This window comes from Nycticebus coucang, chromosome 15 (genome assembly GCF_027406575.1).
Source record: "Nycticebus coucang isolate mNycCou1 chromosome 15, mNycCou1.pri, whole genome shotgun sequence".
In the NCBI taxonomy this organism is placed as follows: domain Eukaryota; kingdom Metazoa; phylum Chordata; class Mammalia; order Primates; family Lorisidae; genus Nycticebus; species Nycticebus coucang.
Genome location: NC_069794.1, coordinates 64,696,694 through 64,724,418, shown reverse-complemented (window position 1 = coordinate 64,724,418; position 27,725 = coordinate 64,696,694). Strand labels below are relative to the sequence as shown.

Here is a 27,725-nt window from a genome sequence, read left to right as displayed (position 1 = left end):
AGGAGGTTGTTGATGTAGGGAGGTGGCCAATTATAGTGAGGTTCTACTGTATTTCTCTTCCCTCCACTGACCTCTTTAGCTCTTGATCTTATAAAGGTAAAATACTGAAATCTCTGTTATCTCTTACCCATTTCTATGCTTTCATTAATACAGGTTGGGCACCCCAAATCCAAAATCTGAAATGTTTCAAAATCCAAAACTTATTGAGCAGTGGTATTGACACTCAAAGGAAAATGCTCATTGGAACAGTTTAAATTTCAGATTAGGAATGTTTATCGAATAAGTATAATGCAAATTTGCAGTGTCACTTTCAGCATTTCCTCTTGTCATAGCAAGTCACTAGGCCAGCCCAGATTCAAAGAATAGAGAAAACACACTGTTGATGGGAGGAGCTTTAGATGAGAAGGCACACAAACTTGAGTCTTACTATACTTGGGGCCATCTCTTTGTCCACATAGTTGCTCATCTGTATAAAGGAGCTACAATCCTGTAGTTTGTTTCTTAACTTTTGATCGTAATACTATAAACAAAGAGTTTGTTTTAAAAAAATTAGTGAAAATTTAATGAAAATGTAGGAAAACTAGACTAAGGTACTGAAGTAATTTAAGTACCCAAGAGATATAAATCACTACTCATTTCAAGCTCAGCTAAGGGTCAAGAAATACAATGAATATATAAATTATTTTATTAATTTCTCACTGAGCCAGTTATTTAGTTCTAAAAAAGGGAAAGAAGCAATACAGCGTACCCACAACATGCCTAGCAGTGAGCTTATGACATAACTTATTTATTCCTCACTGCAGTTTTATGAGATAGACTCTTATCTCCCTCCCCTATCTTGTTTTTCAGATGAGAAACAAAGGTTTAGTGACTTCAATGAACTTGCTCAAAGTTGCATATAAGTAATGTGGCTATAAGTCGAACTCAGCTTTTTGACTCCAAAGCCAATACCAAATTTTCTCATGTAGCTTGCCAGCATAAGGCCTTTGTATATCATAAAATGTAAAATTGATGCTGTTTGTATTAGAGGGTACATTAATACATTGATTTCTCTGTTGCATGTTCCCACCTTGCAATATTTATATCTGGCAATTTTTAGTTGAGTGTTTCTACATGTATAATGAAGAAAAGAAGAAATGGTGCCATATATTTTAAGTCCACAATTACAAGTCTTAAATGAAGTAAAGAATTTGTATTAAAGGCATTGAATACCCTTTGTATGGCATAGCTCTGAAATACTGATTTCTTACAGATATATGTCCTAGATAAAGAAATATAGTAATTTCTTTCTTGCCCCCTGGAATATTATAAATTGCATTTTCTTGCCTAATTTAGGAAGCGCTATAGAAATGAAGGGAGTCCCAGCCCCAGGCAGTCACCGAAGCGCCGTCGTGAGCATTCTCCTGATAGTGATGCCTACAACAGCGGAGATGATAAAAGTAAGCAGGGGCTTATTTTCTGTGTCTCTACATTTGTACTCACTTGTAACCATGAGACTGTTCTTTGATATTAGTGGAAACTGTTGAATTAAGATGTTTTTAAGTTTTCTTGCTCTTCTGCCTCTGAATATCTTTTTGCAAATAAAGCATGTATTAGGAATATAGTCTTTGTTTTTTTTTTTTTTTTTTTTTTTTTGTAGAGACAGAGTCTAACTGTACCGCCCTCGGGTAGAGTGCCATGGCGTCACAGCTCACAGCAACCTCTAACTCTTGGGCTTACGCGATTCTCTTGCCTCAGCCTCCCAAGCAGCTGGGACTACAGGCGCCCGCCACAACGCCTGGCTATTTTTTTGTTGCAGTTTGGCCGGGGCTGGGTTTGAATCCGCCACCCTCAGCATATGGGGCCGGTGCCCTACTCACTGAGCCACAGGCGCTGCCAGGAATATAGTCATTTTATTACAATAGCATTGTCATTTCCTACTATTTGTAGTAAAGCTTTATTTTTACTGAAGTTATTACTACATTTCTTTGTTTTGTTTGAGACAGAGTCTAAGTGTGTCACCCTCGGTAGAGTGGCATGGTGTCACAGCTCACAGCAACCTCAAACTCTTGGGCTTAAGCAATTCTCTTGCCGCCTCAGTCTCCCAAGTAGCTGGCACTACAGGCATCTGCCACAATACCTGGCTGTTTTTTTTGTTGTAGTTGTCATTGTTTAGCTGGCCCTGGCCGAGTTCGAACCCTCCAGCTGTGGTGTATGTGGCCAGCGCCCTAACCACTGAGCTATGGGTGCCGAGCCTGAAGTTATTACCATTTCAAACATTTTAAAATGAAAAGTGAGAGATCGGCTTATTGTTATTTATATGTAAAATGCAGTATTTATTGACCTGGTAAAAGTGTGATTACTTTTATCTTTTATGTAGATGAAAAACACAGACTCTCGAGCCAGGTTGTGCGGCCTCAAGAATCTCGTTCTCTTAGTCCGTCACACCTTACAGAAGATAGGCAAGGTCGGTGGAAAGAGGAGGATCGGAAACCAGAGAGGAAAGAGAGTTCCAGGCGCTATGAAGAGCAAGAATTCAAAGAGAAAGTTTCTTCTATAGATAAACAGAGAGAACAGATAGAGATCATGGAAAGCTCAAGAATACGTGCACAGGACATTATAGGACGCCACCAGTCTGAAGATCGAGAGACATCTGATCGAACTCAGGATGAAAACAAAAAGAAAGCAAAAATTCAAAAGAAACCTATTAAGAAAAAGAAGGAGGATGATGTCGGACTAGAGAAGGGTGCCATAGAGACAACATCTGAAAATGGTCAAGTATTTTCACCAAAAAAAGGACAAAAGAAGAAAAGCATTGAAAAGAAACGTAAAAGGTCCAAAGGTGATTCTGATCTTTCTGATGAGGAAGCAACCCAACAAAGTAAGAAGAAAAGAGGCCCACGCACTCCCCCTATAACAGCTAAAGAGGAATTTGTTGAAATATCCAGTGACAAGGACGGCACTCTAGAGGATGCTCTGAGAAAAGAAGATACAGCGTTCAGTGACTGGTCTGATGAGGATGTGCCTGACCGCACAGAGCCTGTGGAAGCAGAGCATGCTGCTGCCGCTGCTACCCCTGGGAGCACCCCTCCTCCTCTGTCTTCTCTTCTTCCTCCTCCCCCACCTGTGGCTGCTGCCACCACTACTGCTCCTGCTACTCCTGCCAGTGCTGCTGCCGCCACCACGGTTTCCACCTCTGCCACTCCCACCAGCGCCACCAGTACTACTTTTGCCAATGAAGACTCCCATAGAAAATGCTACAGACCACGAGTAGAAAAAGTAGAGGCACCTCATGTTACCATAGAAGATGCACCACATCGCAAGCCAGTGGATCAAAAGAGGAGTAGCAGCCTTGGGAGCAATCGGAGTAATCGCAGTCATACATCTGGCCGTCTACGCTCCCCATCCAATGATTCTGCCCATCGAAGTGGAGATGATCAAAGTGGTCGAAAGAGAGTACTACATAGTGGCTCAAGAGACAGAGAAAAAACAAAAAGCCTGGAAATCACTGGAGAGAGAAAATCTAGGATTGATCAGTTAAAGCGTGGAGAACCCAGTCGAAGTACTTCTTCAGGTAATCAAATTGTGATCTAGTTAGTGTAAACTGTGTTAGTGTATTTTATATAAATTATAACTCTAAAGTAATTCTAAATTGGTTATTTTATATGCCACCTTAAGTTTTCTTTTTTTTGAAACAAGAGTCTCACTTTGTCACCCTTAGCAGAATGCTGTGGCGTCATAGCTCTCACATCAACCTCATACTCTTGACTTCAAGTGATTCTCTTGCTTCAGCCTCCTGAGTAGTTAGGACTATAGGCGCCTGCCACAACACCCAGCTATTTTTAGAGATGGGGGTCTTGCTCTAGCTCAAGATGGTCTCGAACTTGTGAGCTCAGGCAATCTGCCCACCTCGGCCTCCCAAAGTGCTGGGATTACAGGTGTGAGCCACTGTGCCCAGCCTTTAGCAACTTCAAACTCTTGGGATTAAGCAATCCTCTTGCCTCAACCTCTGATAATGAAGTGACCAGTTCTATCAATGCCTAACCATTTTATTACTTATTTCCTTGAAGATATTTTACGGTTATGGTTGTTGCTTGCTTGTTTTAATTAGTACTTTAATTGAGAGAGATCACTTTTTTCTTAAAATTACATTTTTGGATGTTATGTAGAGAGAGATGTTTATGTAGAATGTAAAAATACATAGTGAAAAAAGATAAATTGTGAGTTTTAACAGACCCTAAAAGAAGCCTTTTTTCCTATTAGATCATGTGTCAACTCTCTGTATATGGTATATTTATTTTAGATCGCCAGGATTCAAGAAGCCATAGTTCAAGAAGAAGTTCTCCTGAGTCTGATCGACAGGTCCATTCTAGATCTGGGTCATTTGATAGCAGAGATAGGCTTCAAGAACGAGATCGTTATGACCATGATAGAGAGCGTGAGAGAGAGAGGAGAGACACAAGGCAGAGAGAATGGGAGCGAGACGCTGATAAAGACTGGCCACGGAACAGGGATCGAGATAGGCTGCGAGAACGAGACAGAGAACGAGACAAAAGAAGAGACGTGGATAGGGAAAGAGAGAGACTAATTCCTGATGCTGTTGAAAGGGACAGAGACAGAAATTTTGAGAGTTCTCAAATAGAGGCTGTGAAACGCAGTGAAGCAAAAATGGAGAGTGAACATGAGAGAGACATAGAGGGTGCTTCTCGAGAGTCTGTATCTTTGGATAAAGAAAAAATAGATAAAGATCTGGGATCTCTGCAGGGATTTGAAGATATAAGTAAATCTGAGAGAACTGAGAGTTTGGAAGGTGAGTGCCACACCCCTTTGTCTGTTCTATTGATTTATTCCTTTTCATATTTCATGGGAAACAACTATTTTCTTTTGAAAGGTTATCCACTGACAGGCAAAATGGCTCCGTTCTTTTATAGGGGAAGTAGAATTCATAAGAAAAAGTCCTATGATATTTAAAAAATGTGTTTCCCTCAGTAGCAACATCAAGGCAAATTTGGTTCAAATAAGCCTAAATGAAACAAAAGATTGCTTAGATGCAGTGTCTATAGTTGTTAAAGAATAATTGTCACTTCTTGTTAGATGTTAAAGTCTCAAAAATTGAAATGACTTCTTAGTTCAAAGAGGATTTAAATAACTATTAGTGGTCTCTGTCTTCCGTGGCAATAGAGAACAAACATATGGATCTATTATAATTATTTTTCCATGGTTTTCTCTACCATTCTGTACTGTACTCTGTTGCTCAAGACCATAATTTTTCATTATCTTCAAGACTGTAGTGAGGTTATAACAAATGGCTGATGAATGAAGATACGTCCTGCTTGTACTACATACCTCTTAACTCCTTGATGAATTATAACCAAGGTTGACAGTAGTAATGGCTGCCCTGTGAATTCTCCTGTAACTTTTGCATCCTTGGGACTGTCTAGTTCTGGTTTCAGTATTTAGATCATTGTTCTGAATAACCTCTCAATTTCAAGCCTCCAAGAGTCTTCTGAGGTACTTAGTGTATAAGTAGTAATACACATGTTATTATCCTTTTTATTTTATTGCAAGATAACATTATGATTTTAAACCAATAGTAAAATCTTTTAAAAGTGCATCCTGTATCTCTGTTATCTGATTAGATAGATATCTCAGTATTTCATCCTATTTGACTTGACAGATTTCTACTTTAGCTTTCTTCACTTTGTATTTTCATATCAATTTTGAGTATAAATAGCATCAATCATGAGCCATAGTTCTAATGGAGGTACAACACTGAGATTTAATAAGAGTATAATAGGACTAATTATTATATTAGCTTTTTTGTGGTTGGAGGCAGGGTCCCTCATCTTCAAAAAACTATAATTTGCTAGTTATGTCCACAGATAGTATAGCCTAGAAACTTATGGGTGAATCACCTGCTGTGTGATGTGAAGATTTTATTCACATAAAGTAAAAATAAGTTATATAAACTTGAGAAATTAAAAATCCTATTCTCATTGTGTTTAGATGATAATATATATGACAAAGTTACTAAAATTGGTTATCTTACAGGTGAATTAGTAAGGATATGAGGAGGTTACCATAAAATGTGATATTAATAGAATAGAAAATTATTAGAATAGACTAGAAACATAGCTTCTTACATTTTATTTGCTGTGAATTCATACTCATAAAGCATACTGTTGTGCTTTGAAAACTAGTGTTGTAGATTTGGTAAAGTGTACGTACAAGGGCTGTCTGGAAAGAATTCAGCCATTATGTCTCTATACTTCCTGAACAGCCCTTCTATAGCTAGCAACTAGAAATAGTAAATGTACTGTGGAGTTTGAGGATTAAGTTTACAACTAACTTACCAGGAGACACAACGTGGCCTAGGTGGTTGAGAAAAGTTGACAAAGAAATAGAAGTTACACTACTGATATGAACAAAAACATTTTGAATTATTACAGTAAAAATTTCATTTATCAATTAAAGCAAAATACCGGTACAGGGAAGAGGAATTGAGAGATAGGGGGAGAATTTGCAGTACTTCTGCATTTTTACCTTACTGTTGTAAGTTTATATAGTGACCTAAATGTTATGAGGTAAGATTAAGTTTCAAATAATTTTTTAATAAGTTTACAAGTTTTTTTCATTAATGAGTTTATTTAGGTTAAAAAAATTACTGCATCCTTTTGAACTTAGTGGATTTGTCTTAAATATTAAATATTAAAGTTTTATTATCAAGAATTAACACAACATTAATATTAGTGGTGGATTGTATTTGTCATATTTTAATTGTAATATTATAACTTGCTCTTATATTGCTATTTAAATTATATTCTTGCCATTAAAATTAAGTTTAGTTAATAAAATTTTTTATTTTTTGATTTTTCTTTTAGAATTTTCGGGTGTCCTTATAATTAAGAAATGTAGCTTCCTGATGAAAAAAATGCTTTTCACATTGTTTTGGTGTCCTCTGCCCTTTAATTTGACTTAGACGTCTCTTCCATTTAATCCTGTCTTTGAAATGAATTTCTCCATTTAGCAGGAGATGACGAGTCCAAGTTAGATGATGCACATTCATTAGGCTCTGGTACTGGAGAAGGATATGAGCCAATCAGTGACGATGAACTAGATGAAATTCTGGCAGGTGATGCGGAAAAAAGGGAGGACCAACAAGATGAGGAGAAGATGCCAGGTAATCATTTGTAGAGGTGGTTGAACATAAAAATGACCGGATTTATGGCATTAAAGTATTCTTTGTTCCCTCTGCTGCTATAAGAATCGATACAGGACACTTAGAATTTTCTCTCTTATATTTTATTAATAATTAAGTTAAGGCTCGGCACCTGTAGCTCAGTGGTTAGGGCACCAGCCACATACACCCAGCCTGGCAGGTTCAAACCTGACCCGGGCCTGCTGAACAATAATGACAACTATAACAAAAAAATGGCCAAGCATTGTGGTGGGCGCCTATAGTCCCAGCTATTTGAGATGCTGGGGCAGGAGAAACATTTAAGCCCAGAAGTTTGAGGTTACTATGTGTTATGACACCGTTGCACTCTTCTGAGGGTAAGAGTAAGACTCTGGCTCAGAAAAAAAAAAAATTAAGTTTGAAAGGCCAATAAAATGAAAATTATGTAGTCTATATTCCTGCTCAGTTTTAGTAGACATTGCATATGAATTACAAAGGGCTTCGTTTAAAACAGTAAAATCCTAAGAGTTTAAGATTTATGTTACACAACCTGGAATCTTACCAAATACTAATTGCCTATCAGTATTCTGCATGATTGGTATATGGTACAAAACTTCATAACTGTGATGATGCAAATCAGTTTCTTAGATAATCTCTTAAAAAATTCAATAGATGAAATTATATTTGAATACCATTTATGTACCTCATTTTCTCAGTTTTCTTCTCTTTTCTTTTTTTTTTTTTTGAATTTCCTGAGCCCCAGTAGACTACCAAGCAAATAAATGAGTAATTACAGTTAGACATGACATTAGTCTTGATCCAGGGGGCTCATAAGCTAGTTAAAAGTTCTCTGAAGTACATTCATTCCTCCCAAAGCACCTAATCTAAGAATGGCTGCATAGAAAGAGGCTGCTCATGTCACATTCACCAGTTTATTGATAGAAAATGGGATCCAAGAAACCTGAAACTTTAGTGGACAGGTTATAAGTAGAGCCAGTTCTGGAAGTTAATCACACTTCAGGGATGCCCAGAAACCTGAAAGAGGTCATTTAAAAAAAAACAAGAGAGACTAAGGTATTTTTTGTTTGTTTGTTTTTTTATTTTTTTCCAAAGTCTCAAAAAATAGACAACTAATATTAATAAATAAAAATAGAAGATAAGTTCAAAAAACAGATCTTGCCAAATCTTATAGACAATAGAAAAAGAAGAAATACTTCAAAATCATTCTACTTCATCTGGATATACCTGATATTAGAATTGGAAAAAATATATTACTATAAAGGGAAATTACAAACATATTTCACTTATAAATGAGGATGCAATATCCTAAACAACATATTGACAAGTTGAATTAAAAATTATTGTTTAAATATTGTACTTTGGTCAAAATTAAATCCAATTTATGTGAGAATTAGTCACTATTTTCTTTTCTTTTCTTTTCTTTTTGTCTTTTCCTTTCCCTTACCCCCTCCCTCCTTCTCTCTCTGTCTGCTCTCCCCTTCCCCCACCACCACCATGTCATTAATTGTCATTAATTGTCCTTATATCAAAGTTGAATACATAGGATTCATGCTTCTCTATTCCTGTGGTGCATCACTAAGAATAATGTGTTCCACCTCCATCCAGGTTAATAGAAATGCTGCAAAATCACCATTTTTTTAATGGCTTAATAGTATTCCATGGTATACATATACCACAGCTTGCCAGTCCATTCCTGGGTTGAGGGGCATTTAGGCTGTTTCCACATTTTAGTGATTATAAATTGAGCTGAGATAAACAGTCTATTACAAGTGTCTTTATGATCAAAGTTTTTTTCCTTCTGGGTAGATGGCCTAGTAATGGGATTGCAGGATCAAATGGGAGTTCTAGGTTGAGTTCTTTGAGGTTTCTCCATACTTGCTTCCAAAAAGATTGTACTAGTTTGCAGTCCCATCAGCAGTGTAAAAGTGTTCCCTTCTCTCCACATCCATGCCAGCATCTGCAGTTTTGAGATTTTGTGGTATAGGCCATTCTCTCTGGGGTTAGATGATATCTCAGGGTGGTTTTGATTTGCATTTCTCTAATAATTAGGGATGATAAGCATTTTTTCATATGTTTTCTAGCCATTTATCTTCTTCTTTAGAGAAGGTTCTGTTCATCTCTCTTCCCCATTGATGTATGGGATTGCTGGCTTTTTTCATGTGGATTAATCTAAGTTCTCTATAGATCCTAGTTATTAAGCCATTGTCTGATTCAAGATATGCAAATATCCTTTCCCATTGGGTAGGTTGTCTGTTTGCTTTGGTTGTTGTCTCCTTAGCTGTACAGAAGCTTTTCAGTTTAATGAAGTCCCATTTGTTTATTTTTGTTGTTGTTGCAATTGCCATGGCAGTCTTCTTCATGAAGTCTTTCCCCAGGCCAGTATCTTCTATGCTTTCTTTGAGGATTTTTATCATTTCATGCCTTAAATTTAAGTCCTTTATCCATCTTGAATCAATTTTTGTGAGTGGAGAAAGGTGCATGTCTAGTTTCAGTCTTTTACATGTGGATCAATTTTCTAAATTTAGTAATTATTTTGACTTATAGTACTTTGTTCATTGCCAGAGCTCACATTAGTGACCATGCCATGAAGCAACACCTCTGCCCCATTCCTGTCACATCATCCTAATTAGTGTCTGATTGTTAACTAATAATTTTTTTATTATATTAAGGGTCTTTACTTTGGGTGTATAAAATATTAAATTTTTATTTTGATTTACCTTGCTCTGATATTTCACTATTTTTTCTACTGATGTAAGAGGTGTGTGTAATTTGTTTTTTTTTTTTTATTTTTTGGTTTTAGGCATTTCTAAGTAGAACATTATTTCAATTGTTTCTTTTCAATGGATAGATTATTTACTCTCAATATAAATAATAGTTATCTGATTCTTAAAGGAATTTCATAACAATATAAATTTTTTAATTTTAATTTTTAAAAATTAAAATGTGTGTATGCACACATTCAAATTAAATATACTCCTAAATTTAATTCTAAAAAGGATTTTGATGCCATGTTTCAAAATATTAAATGTAATCTGAGGGAAATAATAGAGTTCTTTCATTGGGGAGGATCTCCCGTATAATTTAAATGAATTATTTGTAAGTGTGGGTTACCTTGCCTGTTTTGTTTTTTGTGAGGGTCGTTAGGGTCTAGATACTAAATGGGAAAACCTTTCATTTTAAGAATATATATCCCTTAGAGTTTTGGTTTAAAGTACTTGCTTAGTAAAGTTTTCTGTGTTTTGCTTGATTTATATTTCTCTGTAGGTAAGACTTATTCTTTGGTGTGAAAAAAGAAATCATACTTTACTTTTTACAGATCCGTTAGATGTGATAGATGTTGATTGGTCTGGTCTTATGCCAAAGCATCCAAAAGAACCAAGAGAACCTGGGGCCGCACTCTTAAAATTCACACCTGGAGCCGTTATGCTGCGAGTTGGGATTTCTAAAAAGTTGGCAGGTTCTGAACTCTTCACCAAAGTCAAAGAAATGTGTGAGAGGATTTTAGAAAAACCCAAAGGTAATTTCATTTTAATTTATATATAATGTTTGCTCTAACTATTAAGATGCCATTTGAAAAGGAGTCTGTTGTGTTCTTACATAGCACTTTATACTGTAGATACTATTTTTTGAGGAATCATTTATAGTCATTATTTAATCCTCATGGCCAAAGTTCCTTTTTAAAATTTATTTGGAGAAAAATTTAATTTCACAGAAAAGTTGCAAAAAGAGTACAATGAACGTTCTGTATTAAAATGACTTTTTAATAGAAAAGTTCAAATGTCAGAGTGCTTAATATTTTACCCAGGGCTAAATGAGGCAGAGCTTGGAAAAATACAATTGATTATTTTATGTTTAAAGAAACTGGGAGTCTGGGAAATAGAAAATTCTATCCAAATACAGATGTCTACCTTGAGCCTTTAACAAGCCTTAAGAGCTTGGTCTTAATGGCCAGATGGTCTGGATTTTAGTAGATACATGGCTTACTAGTTCTTATTTAATATTTAATATGTGTGTTAGTGTCATCATCTGTAAGCTGGGAATAATTATACCACTAACTTTCTGTGATTATGAGGAGCAAATGAGGTACTACTAGCAAAACACTTAAAACAGTTCCTGGCACTCAATAAATATTAACTGCTACTACTTATTTTGAAAATATATATATATATATTTTTTTTTTTTTTTATTAGAGATACAGTCTCACTTTATTGCCCATGGTAGAGTGCTGTGCCGTCACAGCTCACAGCAACCTCCAACTCTTGGGCTTAGGTGATTCTCTTGCCTCAGCCTCCCGAGTAGCTGGGACTACAGGCACCACAACGCCTGGCTATTTTTTTGTTGCAGTTTGGCCAGGGTTGGGTTTGAACCCGGCACCCTCAGTATATGAGACCAGTGCCCTACTCACTGAGTCACAGGTACCACCCCTACTTTGAAAATATTTTATCACTTTTCTTTTTGACTTTACTGCAACAACCTTCATTAACTACAGTTTATTTAGTTTATAGATTTTGGTTGGATTCTTTCTGGGAGTTTTATTTTTTTGTGGTGTGTTTTGTTGCTGTTTCTCTTTTATCTAGTACCTACTTTAGTTTGATTTGCGGCTTATTAATACTTTCATTAGTTGTGGAGAGCAGGTGGTAAAAGGGGGGAATGGGAGATAAAAGGTGAAAGCAATATTTAACATTTTTTTTAATCACATATAGATTTTATTTTATTCTTGTTATCTCATTCCTGTCATAACTTATATGAACCACTAAAGCCTGGTCTATCTTAAGACAAACGTTTGTACCTAGATGTTTTGGATGTATTTCACAGAAAACCAGTAAAATATATCTGCACACATTCATATGCATTTAATATAAATACTAATGTGCATACATATGTTGAATGCATATCCTAGAACTGTCTGAAAAGTACCCAGCCATATATGTCTCTATTTTTCATATTACATGGTTGGGTACTTTCCAGACAGCCCTCAGGTATGTATTTGTGTATGTTTTCTTACATTGATTGCATTTGTTAGGTAAAGTCCCTCTTATAATTGTGTCCCACCCCTCTTTGTCCTTCCCTCTCTCTGCTCTCCCCTTCTCCCACCTCTTACCGTGTACTAGGTCATTAATTGTCCTCATATCAGATTTGTGTACATAGGATTCTTGCTTCTCCATTCTTGTGATGCTTTACTAAGAATAATGTCTTCCACTTCCATCCAGGTTAATACGAAGGATACAAAGTCTCCATTTTTTTTAATGGCTGAATAGTATTCCATGGTATACATATACCACAGCTTGTTAATCCATTCCTGGGTTGGTGGGCATTTAGGCTGTTTCCACATTTTGGCAATGGTAAATTGAGCTGCAATAAACAGTCTAGTACAAGTGTCCTTATGATCAAAGGATTTTTTTCCTTCTGGGTAGATGCCCAGTAATGGGATTGCAGGATCAAATGGGAGGTCTAGCTTGAGTGCTTTGAGGTTTCTCCATACTTCCTTCCAGAAAGGTTGTACTAGTTTGCAGTCCCACCAGCAGTGTAAAAGTGTTCCCTTCTCTCCACATCCACGCCAGCATCTGCAGTTTTGAGATTTTGTGATGTGGGCCATTCTCACTGGGGTTAGATGATATCTCAGGGTTGTTTTGATTTGCATTTCTCTAATATATAGAGATGATGAACATTTTTTCATGTGTTTGTTAGCCATTCATCTGTCATCTTTAGAGAAAGTTCTATTCATGTATCTTGCCCATTGATATATGGGACTGTTGGCTTTTTTCATGTGGATTAATTTGAGTTCTCTATAGATCCTAGTTATCAAGCTTTTGTCTGATTGAAAATATGCAAATATCCTTTCCCATTGTGTAGGTTGTCTCTTTGCTTTGGTTATTGTCTCCTTAGCTGTACAGAAGCTTTTCAGTTTAATGAAGTCCCATTTGTTTATTTTTGTTGTTGTTGCAATTGCCATGGCAGTCTTCTTCATGAAGTCTTCCCCCAGGCCAGTAACTTCCAGTGTTTTTCCTATGCTTTCTTTGAGGATTTTTATTGTTTCATGCCTTAAATTGAAGTCCTTTATCCATCTTGAATCAATTTCTGTGAGTGGGGAAAGGTGGGGTCCAGTTTCAGTCTTTGACATGTAGACATCCAAATGGGAGCAACACCATTTATTGAATAGGGAGTCTTTCCCCCAAGGTAAGTTCTTGTTTGGTTTATCGAAGATTAGGTGGTTGTAAGATGTTAGTTTCATTTCTTGGTGTTCAATTTGATTCCAAGTGTCTATGTCTCTGTTTTTGTGCCAGTACCATGCTGTCTTGAGCACTATGGCTTTGTAGTACAGACTAAAATCTGGTATGCTGATGCCCCCACCTTTATTTTTGTTACTGAGAACTGCCTTAGCTATACGAGGTTTTTTCCGGTTCCATACAAAACACAGAATCATTTTTACCAAATCTTGAAAGTACGATGTTGGTATTTTGATAGGAATGGCATTGAATAGGTAGATTGCTTTGGGAAGTATAGACATTTTAACAATGTTGATTCTTCCCATCCATGAGCATGGTATGTTCTTCCATTTGTTAATATCCTCTGCTATTTCCTTTCTGAGGATTTCATAGTTTTCTTTATAGAGGTCCTTCACCTCCTTCCTTAGGTATATTCCTAGGTATTTCATTTTCTTTGAAACTATGGTGAAGGGAGGTGTGTCCTTAATTGGCTTCTCATCTTGACTGTTATTGGTGTATACAAAGGCTACTGACTTGTGGACATTGATTTTATATCCTGAAACAGTACTGTATTTTTTGATGACTTCTAGGAGTCTTGTGGATGAGTCTTTGGGGTTCTCTAAGTATAAGATCATGTCATCAGCAAAGAGGGAGAGTTTGACCTCCTCTGCTCCCATTTGGATTCCCTTTATTTCCTTGTCTTGCCTAATTGTATTGGCTAGAACTTCCAGCACTATGTTGAATAGTAAAGGTGACAGAGGACAACCTTGTCTGGTTCCAGTTCTAAGAGGAAAAGCTTTCAGTTTTACTCCATTCAGTAAAATATTGGCTGTGGGGTTTGTCATAGATAGCTTCAATCAGTTTTAGAAATGTGCCACCTATGCCTATACTCTTCAGTGTTCTAATTAGAAAAGGATGCTGGATTTTATCAAATGCTTTTTCTGCATCTATTGAGAGGATCATGTGATCCTTATTTTTGCCTGTGTTAATATGGTGGATAACGTTTATGGACTTGCGTATGTTAAACCAGCCTTGCATCCCTGGGATGAAGCCTACTTGATCATGATGAATGACTTTTTTGATGATAAGATGTAATCTATTGGCTAGGATTTTGTTGAGAAGTTTTCCATCTATATTCATGAGTGAGATTGGTCTGAAGTTCTCCTTTTTGTTTGGGTCTTTTCCTGGTTTTGGTATCAGGGTGATGTTTGCTTCATAGAATGTGTTGGGGAAGATTCCTTCTTCCTCAATTTTTTGGAATAATTTCTGCAGTACAGGAATAAGCTCTTCCTTGAAGGTTTGATAGAATTCTGGAGTGAAGCCATCTGGACCAGGGCATTTTTTCGTTGGAAGCTTTTTTATTGTTTCTTTGATCTCAGTGCTTGAAATTGGACTGTTCAGGAGGTCTATTTCTTCCTTGCTAAGTCTAGGGAGAGGGTGTGATTCCAAATATTGATCCATTTCCTTCACATTGTCAAATTTCTGGGCATAGAGTTTCTGGTAGTATTCAGAGATGATCTCTTGTATCTCTGTGGGATCAGTTGTTATTTCCCCTTTATCATTTCTGATTGAGGTTACTAGAGATTTTACTTTTCTATTTCTAGTTAGTCTGGCCAATGCTTTATCTATTTTATTTATTTTTTCAAAAAACCAACTCCTTGTTTCATTAATTTTCTGAATGATTCTTTTATTTTCAATTTCATTGATCTCTGATTTGATTTTGGATATTTCTTTTCTTCTACTGAGTTTAGGCTTAGATTGTTCTTCTTTTTCCAATTCCATAAGATCTCTTGTGAGATTGTTGATGTGCTCTCTTTCTGTTTTTCGAATGTAGGCATCTAAAGCGATGAATTTTCCTCTCAAAACTGCTTTTGCAGTATCCCACAGGTTTTGGTAACTTGTGTCTTCATTGTTGTTATGCTCAAGGAAGTTAATGATTTCCTGTTTTATTTCTTCCTGCACCCATCTGTTATTCAACAGAAGATTGTTTAATTTCCATGCCTTTGGGTGGGGTCGAGCATTTTTGTTAGTGTTGAGTTCCACCTTTAGTGCTTTATGGTCTGAAAAGATACAAGGTAAAATTTCAATTCTTTTGATTCTGTTGATAATTGTTTTGTGTCCCAGGATATGATCAATTTTGGAGAAGGTTCCATGGGGTGATGAGAAGAATGTATATTCTTTATCTTTGGGATGGAGTGTTCTATATGCGTCTATCAAGCATAGTTGTTGTAGGGTCTCATTTAAATCTCTTACATCTTTGTTTAATTTCTGTTTAGAGGATCTGTCCAGCTCTGTAAGAGGAGTGTTAAAGTCCCCTGTTATGATGGTATTATCAGATATCATTTTGCTCAGACTGAGTAAGGTCTGCTTCAAGAATCTGGGAGCATTTAAATTGGGTGCATAAATATTTAGAATTGAAACGTCTTCTTGTTGTATTTTTCCCTTGACCAATATAAAGTGACCATCTTTGTCTTTTTTGACTTTAGTTGCTTTAAATCCACATGTATCTGAAAATAAGATTGCAACTCCTTTTTTCTTCTGAATTCCATTTGCCTGAAAAATTGTCTTCCAACCCTTGACTCGGAGCTTTAATTTGTCTTTTGAAGCCAGGTGTGTTTCTTGCAGACAGCAAATGGATGGCTTTAATCCAGTCAGCCGATCTATGTCTCTTCAGTGGGGAATTCAAGCCATTAACATTTATTGAGAAAATTGATAAGTGTGGTAGTATTCTATTCGTCTTATTTGGTGAGAGTCCATTGCTTAGTTTTATCTTTTGCATCGGTGTGGAGGTTAGGTTCTGTCCTTTGATTTCTGAGTTCTTACTTTGCTGCTGATCCATTGTGGTGGTCAGTGTGCAGAACAGGTTGAAGTATTTCCTGTAGAGCTGGTCTTGTTGAGGCGAATTTCCTCAACGTTTGTATATCTGTAAATGATTTGATTTCTCTGTCAATTTTTAAGCTTAGCTTAGCAGGGTACAGAATTCTGGGCTGGAAATTGTTCTGTTTAAGTAGATTAAAGGTAGATGACCATTGTCTTCTTGCTTGGAAAGTTTCATTAGAGAAGTCTGCAGTCAGTCTGATGGATTTGCCCCTGTAGGTCAACTGGCGCTTACTCCTGGCAGCTTGCAGAATCTTTTCTTTTGTCTTGACTTTGGACAGGTTCATCACAATGTGTCTTGGAGAAGCTCGGTTAGAGTTGAGGTGACCTGGGGTCCGATATCCCTCTGAAAGCAGTGTGTCAGAATCTTTGGTGATGTTTGGGAAATTTTCTTTTATAATATTCTCTAGTATAGCTTCCATTCCTCTGGGGCATTCTTCTTCCCCTTCTGGAATTCCTATAACTCGTATGTTGGAACGCTTCATAAAGTCCCATAATTCTGACAGTGAACGTTCTGCTTTCTCTCTCTTCTTTTCTGCCTCTTTTACTGTCTGAGTTATCTCAAGAACTTTGTCGTCTACCTCTGAAATTCTTTCTTCTGCATGGTCTAACCTGTTGTTGATACTTTCCATTGCATCTTTAAGTTCCCTAATTGACTGTTTCAGTTCCTTCAGGTCTGCTATATCCTTTTTGTATTCTTCATATCGTTCATCTCTTATTTGATTCTGTTTTTGGATTTCCTTTTGGTTATTTTCCACTTTATTAGCAATTTCCTTCATTGTTTCCATCATTTCTTTCATTGTTTTCAACATGTGTATTCTAAATTTCCTTTCTGTCATTCCTAACATTTCTTTACAGGTGGAATCATCTGCAGTAGCTACCTCATGGTCCCTTGGTGGGGTTGTTCTAGACTGGTTCTTCATGTTGCCTGGAGTTTTCTGCTGATTCTTCCTCATGAGTGATTTCTTTTATCTGTTTCCTTGCCCTAATTTTCCTTTCACTTCCTCTTGCTCTTTAAGTTCTTTTGCCTGTTGACTAAGGGTTACAGGACCAGAAGGGTGAGAAGGTTGAAGAGCAAAAAAGGGATGAAAGAAAGGAGGACCGAGTGATAAGAAAAAAAAGAAAGATAGAGAAAGGAGAGGGGGTGGGTATAAGGAATATTGACAAAAAGAAGAGAGGCACAGAAAGAGGGAGACAGGGCAATATAGGTGTACAGTAGGGTACTTTGACACAACCTTAAAAAACCCCACCTTCTGGGGGTGCCCAGTTTGGTGTTTCCCTTGAGGTCAGCAGCTCTTTGCTAATCTGATCAGACACAGTACCGCACCTCCACCAAGTAGAGAGGAAAGACAAAAATGCTATAAATCAAACCAAAACAAGCAAACAGAAAACTTTACGGGGATAAAATTGGGTGAAAAACCAAATGATAGCGGTAGGAAACACTAGCAAAAATGAAGTTCTAGTTATTAAAAAAGGCAGCAATGGGAAATTATAATTAAACTAGAAAAATTGAGAAAGAAAAAGGGATCTGTATGGAAAAGATTGAAATTAAAAAGCAAAAGAACATCAACAACGTCAAAATAAACAAAAAAAAAAACAACCAAACAAAAAAAAAGAAAAAAATACACAACCAAAAGCAAAGCAGTTTGTATATGTTATTGAATATTGTCTGGGCAACACGTGGTCTTCTGCGGTATGAGATGTTAATCACAGTTCTGATACGACTGGAGGCTGCTGATTTCTCAAACCCCAGCAGGTAAACACCCTAAATCTCTCTTCAGCCCACTTAAAAGGCACTTTGAACTCGTAAACTTGCTGAGCAGAAGCTTTCCCAGCTTTCTCGCTGGAATCACTGCTGAAGTGGCTATCCACTTACCCAGTGTGCCAAAACCGGTCTCACTCTGCCCCTGAGGGTTAGGGCTGCAAGGCGGCTCAGACCCCATCCTTAGGCTAGTTGGTTGCTGGGTTACGAGCTCCCACCCGTTTCTAGCTCTGCGACCCTGAGGGCGGAGCTTGCCGGGGCAGATCACTGACAATGGTTCCGTGTGACCCACCGCCAAACACTATTAGCTCCGTCTGGCTCAGCGGCTCAGACTGGGGCCCTAGACAACGGCCAAAGTTCTCGCACTCCCGCTCAGGCCTTCCCCAAGGCAGTTGACCTCAGTGCCAAGTCCAAGGACATCAAAACAGTTCACAGGTAAGGCCTTTCTGGTTTGCAGTCTCGCTGCTACTGAACTTACAGTTGTGGGCGGGTTTAGACGGATTGAACACACACGACCACTTGCCGGTTTTCCACTGTTTTAGTCCTCCTCTTGGGGTCCAGAAGTCTCTCGCTGACTCCCTGTATCCTCATAGGAGTGATGATAGGCAGATCCCAACAGCCAGAGATGCCTGGAGTCCTATCTCCCCAGACTCACGGTGCCCAGATGCAAGGAAGCTGTTACTCGGCCGCCATCTTGCTCCGCCCCAAGTCTCCATCTTTGTTTTTAATGGCTGAATAGTATTCCATGGTATACATATATCACAGCTTGTTAATCTGTTCCTGGGTTGGTGGGCATATAGGCTGTTGCCACATTTTTGGCGATTGTAAATTGAGCTGCAATAAATAGTCTAGTGCAGTTGTCCTCATGGTAATAGGAATTTTTTTCTTCTGGGAAAAAGAGTAATGGGATTGCAGGATCAAATGGGAAGTCCAGCTTGAATTCTTTGAGGGTTCTCCATACTTCCTTCCAAAAAGGTTGTATTAGTTTGCAGTCCCATCAGCAGTGTAAAGGTGTTCCCTTCTTTCCACATCCACACCAGCATTTGCAGTTTTGAGATTTTGTGATGTGGGCCATTCTCACTGGGGTTAGATGATATCTCAGGGTGGTTTTATTTTGCATTTCTCTAATAATTAGGCATAATAAGCATTTTTTCATATTTTTGCTAGCCATTTGTCTTCTTCTTTTTTTTTTTTTTCCGTAGAGACAGAGTCTCACTGTACCATCCTTGGGTAGAGTGTCATGACTTCACATGGCTCACAGCAACCTCTAACTCTTGGGCTTACGTGATTCTCTTGCCTCAGCCTCCCAAGCAGCTGGAACTACAGACGCCCGCCACAACACCCGGCTTTTTTGTTGTTGCAGTTTGGCCGGGGCTGGGTTTGAACCCGCCACCCTCAGCATATGGGGCCGGCGCCCTACTCACTGAGCCATAGGCACCGCCCCATTCGTCGTCTTCTTTAGAGAAGGTTCTGTTCACCTCTCTTCCCCATTGATGTATGGGATTGTTGACTTTTTTCATGTGGATTAATTTCTCTATAGTTCCTAGTTATTAAGCTTTTGTCCCATTCAAAATATGCAAATTCCTTTCCCACTGGGTAAGTTGTCTCTTTGCTTTGGTTGTTGTCTCCTTGGCTGTACAGAAGCTTTTCGGTCTAATTAAGACCCATTTGTTTATTTTTGTTGTTACAATTGCCACGGAAGTCTTCTTCATAAAGTCTTTCTCCAGGCTGATATCTTCAAGTGTTTTTCCCATGTTTTCCTTAAGGATTTTTACCATTTCGTGCCTTAAATGCAGGTCTTTTATCCATCTTGAATCAATGTTTGTGAGTGGAGAAAGGTGTGTGTCCAGTATCAGTCTTTTACATGTGGATATCCAGCTCTCCTAGCACCATTTATTGAATAGGGAGTCGTTCCCCTAGTGTCTTGTTTGGTTTATCAAAGATTAGGTGGCTGTAAGATGTTAGTTTCATCTCCTGGTTTTCTATTAGGTTCCATATGTCTACATCTCTATTTTTGTGCCAATACCAGGCTGTTTTGATCACTACGGCCTTGTAATATAGCCTAAAGTCTGGTAAGCTGATGCTCCCTGCTTTGTTTTTATTATTAAGAACTGCCTTAACTATGCGGAGTTTTTTCTGGTTCCTTACAAAATGAATTATTTTTTCCAAATCTTGAAAATACTTCCTTGAAAGTATGATGTTGGTATTTTAATAGGGATGGCATTGAATCTGTAGATTGCTTTGGGAAGTATAGACATTTTAACAATGTTGATTCTTCCCATCCGTGAGCATGGTATGTTCTTTCATTTGTTAATATCCTCTGTTATTTCTTTTTTTTTTTTTTTTGGAGTTTTTGGCCGGGGCTGGGTTTGAACCCTTCACCTCTGGCATATGGGGCTGGTGCCCTAGTCCTTTGAGCCACAGGTGCTGCCCCTGTGCTATTTCTTTTCTTAGGGTTTCATATTTCCTTTATAGCGGTCCTTCACATCTTTTGCAAGGTGTATTCCTAGGTATTTCATTTTCTTTGAAGCTACTGTAAAGGGAGTTGCGTCTTTAATTAGCTTATCATCTTGGTTGTTATTGGCATATACAAAAGCTACTGATTTGTGTGGACATTGATTTTATATCCTACAACATTACTGTATTTTTTGATCACTTCCAGGAGTTTTGTGTTTGACTCTTTGGGGTTCTCTAAGTATAAGATCATGTTATCAGCAAAGAGGGAGAATTTGACCTCCTCTGCTCCCATTTGGATGCCCTTTTATTTCCTTCTCTTGACTGACTGTATTGGGTGGAACTTCCAGCACAATGTTGTATAGTAGTGGCGATAGAGGAAAACCTTTTCTGGTTCCAGTTCTAAGTGGAAAAGCTTTCAGTTTTACCGTATTCAGTAAAATATTAGCTGTGGGTTTGTCATAGATGGCTTTGATCAGTTTAAGAAATATGCCACCTATTCGTATATTCTTCTGTGTTCTAAGGATACTGGATTTTATCGAGTGCTTTTTTTCTGAATCTGTTGATAGGATCACTTGGTCTTTGTTTTTGCTTCTGTTGATATGATGTATTACAATTATGGTTTATAAACTTGGATATGTTAAACCAGCCTTCATCCCTGGGATAAAACCTACTTGATCATGGTGTATGACTTTTTTGATGAGAAGCTGTAAACTATCAGCTAGGATTTTGTTGAGAATTTTTGCATTTATATTCCATTAGTGAAATTGGTCTGAAGTTCTCCTTTTTAGTTGGGTCTTTTCCTAGTTTTGGTATCAGGGTGATGTTTTCTTCATAGAATGTGTTGGGGAAGATTCCTTCCTCCTCAATTTTTTGGAATAATTTCTGTAGTATGGGAATAAGCTCTTCTTTGAAGATTTGATAGAATTCTGGTATGAAGCCATCCGGACCAGGGCATTTTTTTGTTGGGAGATTTTTTTATTATTTCTGTGATCTCAATGCTTGAAATTGTTCTGTTCAGGTCTGTTTCTTCCTGGCTAAGTCTAGGGAGAGGGTGTGATTCCAAATATCAATCCATTGCCTTCATGTAGTCAAATTTCTGGGCATAGAGTTTCTTAATAGTATTCAGAAATGATCGCTTGTATCTCTGTGGCATCCATTGTTATTTCCCCTTTATCATTTTTGATTGAGGTTACTAGAGATTTTACTTTTCTATTTCTAGTTAGTCTGGCCAAAGGTTTATCTATTTTACTTATTTTATCAAAAAACCAACTCCTTGTTTCATTAATTTTCTGAATGATTCTTTTGTTTTCAGTTCAGATTTAATTTTGGATATTTCTTTTCCTTTTTTTTTTTTTTTGAGACAGAGTCTCACTATGTCGCCCTTGGGTAGAGTGCCATCGCGTCACAGCTCATAGCAACCTCAAACTCTTGGGCTTAAGTGATTCTCTTGCCTCAGCCTCCCAAGTGGTTGAGACTACAGGTGCCCACTACAGTGCCCTGCTATATTTTTTGGTTGTAGTTGTCATTGTTGTTTACCAGGCCCAGGCCGGGTTCGAACCCACCAGCTCTGGTGTATGTGGCTGGCGCCCTAGCTGCTGAGCTACAGGCGCCGACCCTAATTTTGGATATTTCTTTTCTTCTGCTGGGGTTAGGGTTAGATTGTTCTTTTTCTAATTCCATAAGATGGTTTGTAAATTTGTTGATGCACTCTCTTTCTGTTTTTCGAATGTAAGCATCAAGCAATAAATTTTCCTCTCAGGCGTGCTTTTGCTGTATCCCACAGGTTTTGGTGGCTGTGTCTTCATTGTTTTTGTGCTCAAGGAAGTTAATGATTTCCTCTTTTATCTCTTCTTGCACCCAATTGTCATTCAGCATGAGGTTGTTTAATTTCCATGCCTTTGTGTGGGGTTGAACGTTTTTGTTCAAATTGAGTTCCACCTTTAATGCCTTGTGGTTTGAGAAGATACGATGTAAAATTTGAATTTTTTTGATTCCATTGAGGTTTGTTTTGTGTCCTAGGATATGATCAATTTTGGAGAATGTTCCATGGGTTGATGAGAAGAATGTATATTCTTTAGCTTTGGGCTGAAGTGTTCTATATACTTCTATTAAGTACAGTTGTTCTAGGGTCACATTTAAGTTCCTCATGTCTTTGGTTAGTTTCTGTTTAGAGCATCTGTCCAACTCTGTGGGCGGACTGTTAAAGTCTCCTGCTATTTTGGTGTTATGGGATATTATATTGCTCAGACTAATTAAGATCTGTTTCAGGAATCTGGGAGCATTGAAGTTGGGTGCATAAATATTTAGAATTGAAATGTCTTCTTGGTGTATTTAACAATTTAATGTCATGTTTCTGGGAGTAAAAAAGTTAAGGAATGAGTTTTTTATTAACATAATATTGAAAAAAGTTGTCTTATGAGTTTTATGAATCCATGACCTTGCTTCCATTTGTTAGCATGGACAATAAAATTTTCATTTTAATAAAGCTGTAAACAAAGTATACATGTATGAAATATATGTAAGTTGTAATTATGAACATGTATATATTAACCTGAAAAGTGATCAAAGTCTTGGGTTCTTGCTGTATTCTTTCTGCTTTATTTGGTTGGTTCTGTGGCCTTAAGCAAATAGCTCCTATTTGCCACAATTTTATTTGTAAAGTGTTATAATAAAACTCCTAAGATCTTATCTACCTTTAAAGCCACTTGCTCCTGTGACTTTTACTAATGACATATTTCAAGTTAAAATCTAATTTCATTTTGCTAACTAGGAAATACAGTTTGGCCCTTACTTAATGCTGACTTAACCTAAATAATGAAAAATATACATGATAAGGAGGAGGGGATGTTTGTTGCTTAACAATCAGACCTCTCCTATTTTTTGCTGCTGTGGTGGTTATAGTAAACACTGATATATTATGTTGAATAGGACTTTATTTTCCTACTGCCATATCCAAGGTCTACTTGGATAGACTTGGGAGTTTTCTACAAAAAATAGAAAACTTCGCCAGGCACCCATGATGCATGCCTGTAGTCCCAGCTTCCTGAGAGGCTGAGGCAGGAGGATCTCTTAAGCCCCAGGGTTTTGAGGTTGTAGTGAGCTATGATGACCCCACTGCATTCTACCAGCGGTAACTGAGACTCTATCTCAGAAGAAAAAAAAAAATCAAAAAAAAAAAAACCCCAAAACTACATTTTATATGTTCAGCGCTTTCTGTCTTGCATGCTATGACTTAGAAGTAAGCAATTTTAGTCTTATACATTGCCCCAGATTTTTATGGTGACCAAATCCAGGACAAAATTTGCAGCTTGGTATAACACCTAATCACTTTGTTAACTGATTTTTTAGCGGTCACAGTCATCTTGAATATTATTTTTACTTTTGACTTCTGCTATAAAAACATCCTGGAATCTAGAACTTTAAGTAGCAATTGATGGTAAGGAATATATTGAATTTGACATTTTATTTCAATGATTCTTACCTTGAACTTTTCTTTCCAGTTTTAGTGTAGTAATCAATGTCTAAATTCTCTCTCCCAAGTCTGCTTTTCTTACATTTTAAACAATTTTAAAGTGGCTGTCCAAGTATTTATTCTTGTTTGAGACTAGCAAAGCAATTAGCATGTTGAAGGTCCTTCTCATACCTTTATATGAAATAATTTTCACCAATGTTGCTAACTTTGATAAAGTATAGACTTTGTAGAATATTCAATTAAGTAGTTTGTAACACTTTTCTATTTTAGGAAAACTTAATACTTGCTTATTTTTATTGAAAGATGCAGACAATCTTTTTGAACATGAATTGGGGGCTCTCAACATGGCTGCATTACTACGAAAAGAAGAAAGAGCAAGTCTTCTTAGTAATCTTGGACCGTGTTGTAAGGCATTATGCTTCAGGTGGGATTCTGCGATCCGAAAGCAGCTTGTTAAAAATGAGAAGGTAAAAATGCAAAGTGAATAGTATAAATGGCATATTTTTCATTTGACTGCATTACAGTGAGATTACAATTGTATGTTTTTATGAGTTGCTTTTCCTAGTCTTTAAAACAGTAACAGGTAGAATAGTATTAAAATTTATAATACTTTTAATTTTACTTCAATAGTATTAATGAGTATTTGTTTTGGATTACAACTAGTTATTTAAAATTTCATGCGTAAAGAAAGGTTAAAATATTGTGTTTCTGTGAAATGTTTTTCATTTGTGGAAAGCTTCTTTTAATAAGCAAACATACTAGATATTTATTTAAATAGAAAATCAAGGGGGGGAAAGTCCCAGATACATAATGGTGAGGATATTTATAGGACAAGTGTTTATGAGAATGTAACAAATTGGAAGAGAGTGAAATAAATGAAAATGATTATGTATAAGCATTAACTTGAGAAGAATAAAGGGAACTGAAAGGTAAGAGAAATCAAAATTAGTTCACATTTTGAAGAAAGCTAATAATGAGATCTGTTGAGCCTAAGATAAGAACATGTTAGACATTTTAAAGTTACAAAACTGGTATTTTTATTTTGGGGTGAGTGTGATGGTCATGGATAGTGCAGGTTGATCCAAACTTATAAAATGTGAAATGCTTCAAAATCCAAAACTTTTTGAGCACCAACATGACTCTCAAAGAAAATGCTCAGTGGAACATTTCAGAGTTTGGATTTTTGGATTAGGGATGCTCAACTGGACAAGTAGGTATAATGCAAATACTTCAGGATCCACAAAAAAGAAAATCTAAAATCCATTACATTTCTGATCCAAAGCATTTAAAATAAGGGATACTCAACCTGTAGGACAAATGAGAGTTGGTCCTATAAAGTTAGAAAAACATTAATTTACTACCTTTTTACTTGGGGGCAGTTAGGAAAACAGAGTTATCTTTGGCTATATAACATTGCTATAGAAAAGATTATTTCATTAAAGAAAGATACCTAAATTTGGGTGGGAAATTAAATTATAAAAAAAAGAGAATCTGGGAGAATTAAACCCCAGCATGCTAAGTATGTGTGTAATGAATGAGTCACCTCTCCTGTGCATCTAGAATGGTACCAGTTATCACCATCGTTGGTGTTAAATTGAAAAATAGGTTGCATTGCTTTGCATTGAGGTTGCAATGCTATTCAAATCATTTTGTTTGGTTCAGATAAGAAACCCCAGTTAAGAGACTGTATCAGAATCCTACCTCGATTTTATAAAAACTATTTTGTAACATTTCTTTGTCCTCCTTTCTGACAATAACTTTCCACAAAATGCTAACATAGCTCTAAGTTACAATAATATAGACACACATTTTAGTACAAAGGAGGTAGTAGTTCCTCAGTATATGGCATGATCAACTGTCTTCTAAAGAATTTATTCAGTTCTAGTGCTCACATTAACAGACCATTAAGGAATGTAGAATGTTTGGCTTGCAAAAGACAAAGGAGGGTGAGGAGACAGTCATGGTGGCTCATGCCTGTAATCCTAGCACTTTGGGAAGCCAAGGCTGGAGGATCATTTGAGCCCAGGAGTTTGAGGTTGCAGTGAGCTATGATGACACCATTGCACTCTAGCCTCGGCTACAAAGTGAGACTCCATCTTTTAAAAAAAGGTAAGGAAGAAAGTCTTGATGCTTCTCTTCATGTAGTTGAAGAATTGTTAAGTAAAAGTAAGATTGAATTAGATTGTAGTCCCACAAAAGAGTTTATTTCATCATGCAAAAGAAATAGTGTCATTCAACAGTACGAAGTGTTGTGTGTTTATTGTTTGTTTTGTTATTAGAAATGATGAAATAAAACTAGCTGATTACCCATCAGGAATTGTTAAGAGAATTCCTACTTTAAATAAGAAGTTAGAGTAGGTGCTCTCTAAAGCTTTCTTTTTTTCCTAATATTTATTGGGCCCTAATATGTTTCCTAATTTTGCTTTTAAATCTAAATAGAGCTAATTTAAAATCCATCTAAAATTAACCGCTCTTACAACTTAACTTTCCCATTTCTAGTAGAGGTTAAACTGCCTTTTTCTACTGTCAACTAATTATATACTTTTTTTTTTTATTTACTTGTTTTTGTTTTCTCCAAATAGGGTACTATAAAACAAGCTTACACAAATGCTCCCGTGGTAGACAATGAATTACTACGATTGAGTCTTCGGTTATTTAAGCGGAAGACTACTTGCCATGCCCCAGGACATGAAAAGACTGAAGATAATAAACTTTCACAGTCCAGTGTCCAACAGGAACTATGTGTGTCTTAATAGTAAGATCAGCGTGACATTTTTTTGTACTGTCTTCCTTCTGCAGTACATATTCTTTTTCAAAGTTCTTTGGTTTGACAAGCATTATTAGTGACAGAGACAGGAAAAATTTATCAGCCACGCTAAAAGAGTGAAGAACTTTGATCTTTAAAGACACTAGTTTTGGCTAACTTCAGATTTTACATCAGTTTTTACATAGTACTTTGATACTCATGCAAAATAATGTGAAAATGTCTAGATTTAGTAGTTTATTCTGTACCTTTTGTTAAAACTGAAGATTTTGGGAAATGATTGTCACTGCTCTTCCAGCCTACAAATATTTTTTATTAAATGGAACCACTTATTTATGTTCTAGATCATCCATACAGAAACCACAATTTTATTCATAAACAATGTGTTCATCAAAGTAATTGCACATGTTGTGCAGCACCGTGTTGTACAGAACATTTGAAAGGGAATGCTGGGGGTAGCATGGTGTGTTTGTAAGCAAATCTCTAGCAGGAGAGAGACAGAATTTTTTTTCCTTTTGAAAGTTTTTTAAAAATTGCTTCATGGGTCTTTTTTTTTTTTTTTGGTATGTGTGCATTGTTACAGTGTATAGTGGATGCCTTTGGAGTCTATAAATGATTTGTTTGTTGTCAGAGACCGTGTACTGTTTTTATTTTTAATAAATGTATGTTCCCTTTAGACTTCGCTCTAGACTTCCTTTGCTCTTCATTAGTCTTATTTCCTTTGTTCTTTAATCATATTCCTGAAGTTCTGAAACATTTGTCAACAACACTACATTTTTCAAGCTTCAGATATTTTACACGTGTACTGTAAATAGTGGGTAAGAGTTGAGGCTATACTTCAAACACAGTTCATCAGTACTTCAAGCAAACCACGAGGTAACAGTCATATGTCCTCTAAGGTTTAAGATCCACCATCAATCACATTTTTCAGAGCTATCACATTCGATTAAACTGCCACCAGCCTTACTGTGTGAAACATTTACTTTTCAAAAATGTATATATGTGTCTAA

The 27,725-nt window shown here is 36.8% G+C and overlaps 1 protein-coding gene across 6 annotated transcripts in view; it reads left to right on the top strand.

Annotated features, from left to right (window-relative positions):
* Positions 1-27,391, top strand: part of ZC3H13 (zinc finger CCCH-type containing 13) — a 108,434-nt gene extending 81,043 nt beyond the window's left edge. For 4 of the 6 annotated variants that reach the window (XM_053563490.1, XM_053563494.1, XM_053563492.1 and 1 more), the window contains 7 exons: positions 1,336-1,439; positions 2,360-3,553; positions 4,283-4,789; positions 7,007-7,159; positions 10,494-10,694; positions 24,255-24,418; positions 26,534-27,391. In XM_053563490.1, the coding sequence (XP_053419465.1) occupies positions 1,336-1,439; positions 2,360-3,553; positions 4,283-4,789; positions 7,007-7,159; positions 10,494-10,694; positions 24,255-24,418; positions 26,534-26,704 (2,494 nt within the window). In that variant the 3' untranslated portion in view covers positions 26,705-27,391. The remainder of the gene's footprint in view (positions 1-1,335; positions 1,440-2,359; positions 3,554-4,282; positions 4,790-7,006; positions 7,160-10,493; positions 10,695-24,254; positions 24,419-26,533) is intronic. The other 2 variants (XM_053563493.1, XM_053563491.1) reach the window with 1 other exon arrangement.
* Positions 27,392-27,725: the final 334 nt, after the last annotated feature.